The sequence below is a fragment of the Salvelinus sp. IW2-2015 genome, unplaced genomic scaffold (genome assembly GCF_002910315.2).
Source record: "Salvelinus sp. IW2-2015 unplaced genomic scaffold, ASM291031v2 Un_scaffold2552, whole genome shotgun sequence".
Lineage (NCBI taxonomy): Eukaryota > Metazoa > Chordata > Actinopteri > Salmoniformes > Salmonidae > Salvelinus > Salvelinus sp. IW2-2015.
Window position 1 is genome coordinate 170,774 of NW_019943865.1, and position 1,014 is coordinate 171,787.

The window sequence follows — 1,014 nt, forward strand, 5'->3', positions numbered from 1 at the left end:
CCTCTTGTCATGTCAGTCATTACAGACTGTTAGAGAAATGTCCAGATCAACCAGCAACGTGTCATGTCATGCTTTTTTTAGCCTTTAGATGTTGTTGGTAATGTTTGAGTCACTCAGATATCACATGAATACACATCAGACATGGTGAAATGTATTGACCTGGAAGACTATGGGATTTAAACCTGATACATTTTCTCTCCACCAACAAGAGGGGTGTGAACAGTTTGTGTCATGAACAATGCTTGTGRCTGTAGAAATAGACGTGTGGGGGGGTATGTTCCCCAATGCTGGAAAGGAGGCCTGAGTAAAACAGTTTGGTAACCCTGGATTAGGGTACATCCTTGTTGTGTAAGGGTCAGGTAATAGTACTCATTTAACATGTATGCATTTCAGTTTGAGTGTGATAGTGTTTATACACACCTTCTCCTCTAGGGGCAGTACCAGAACACCTCCCACCTTCAGCAGGTTCATCATGTATTCTTCATGGTCCCTCTGCACCCCCGCCCCACAATACACCCTGTCATACTGCCTGCTCTCAGAYGGGATCTCCAGGCAGTTCCCCATCACAAAGGAAGGCTCGCAYAACTCAAACCTAAAAAACACAAATACAGCATAAACAAAAGACAAAAAAAAGGCATATACAGGCTACACATGAAAACTCTAGCCTGATATTCAACAAGTCACTGATGTCGACAGACAGACAGACAAGACAAGACAAGACAGACAGACAGACAAGACTGCTCTAGATGGGGAAGGAAATCAGAGGTAAAGTGTCTCACTTGTCAAAGCTTTCGCTGGTTTTGATGAAGTAGGCAAGCTTCTGGTAGGCATACTCAATCACATCAGCATGCAACTCCACCCCATGGTTCACACCAAATGGACCTGGAACCAGGATAACAACAGAACCACCATGTGAGTTTTGTACGATCCACAATGAATTTTAATAAAGAAAATACACTTTTCCAATCAGTTGGCCTGCTGATTTCCCCATTTCAGTCCCAATAAGGACCAGAG

The 1,014-nt window shown here is 43.4% G+C and overlaps 1 protein-coding gene across 1 annotated transcript in view; it reads right to left on the minus strand.

The window, feature by feature from the left end:
- Positions 1 to 1,014, minus strand: part of LOC112074265 (protein-L-isoaspartate O-methyltransferase domain-containing protein 2) — an 8,122-nt gene that overhangs the window by 4,456 nt on the left and 2,652 nt on the right. The window contains exons 4-5 of the mRNA XM_070440453.1: positions 780 to 882; positions 421 to 592 (exon numbers count right to left, since the gene is read on the minus strand). Coding sequence (XP_070296554.1) covers positions 421 to 592; positions 780 to 882 — 275 coding nt within the window. The remainder of the gene's footprint in view (positions 1 to 420; positions 593 to 779; positions 883 to 1,014) is intronic.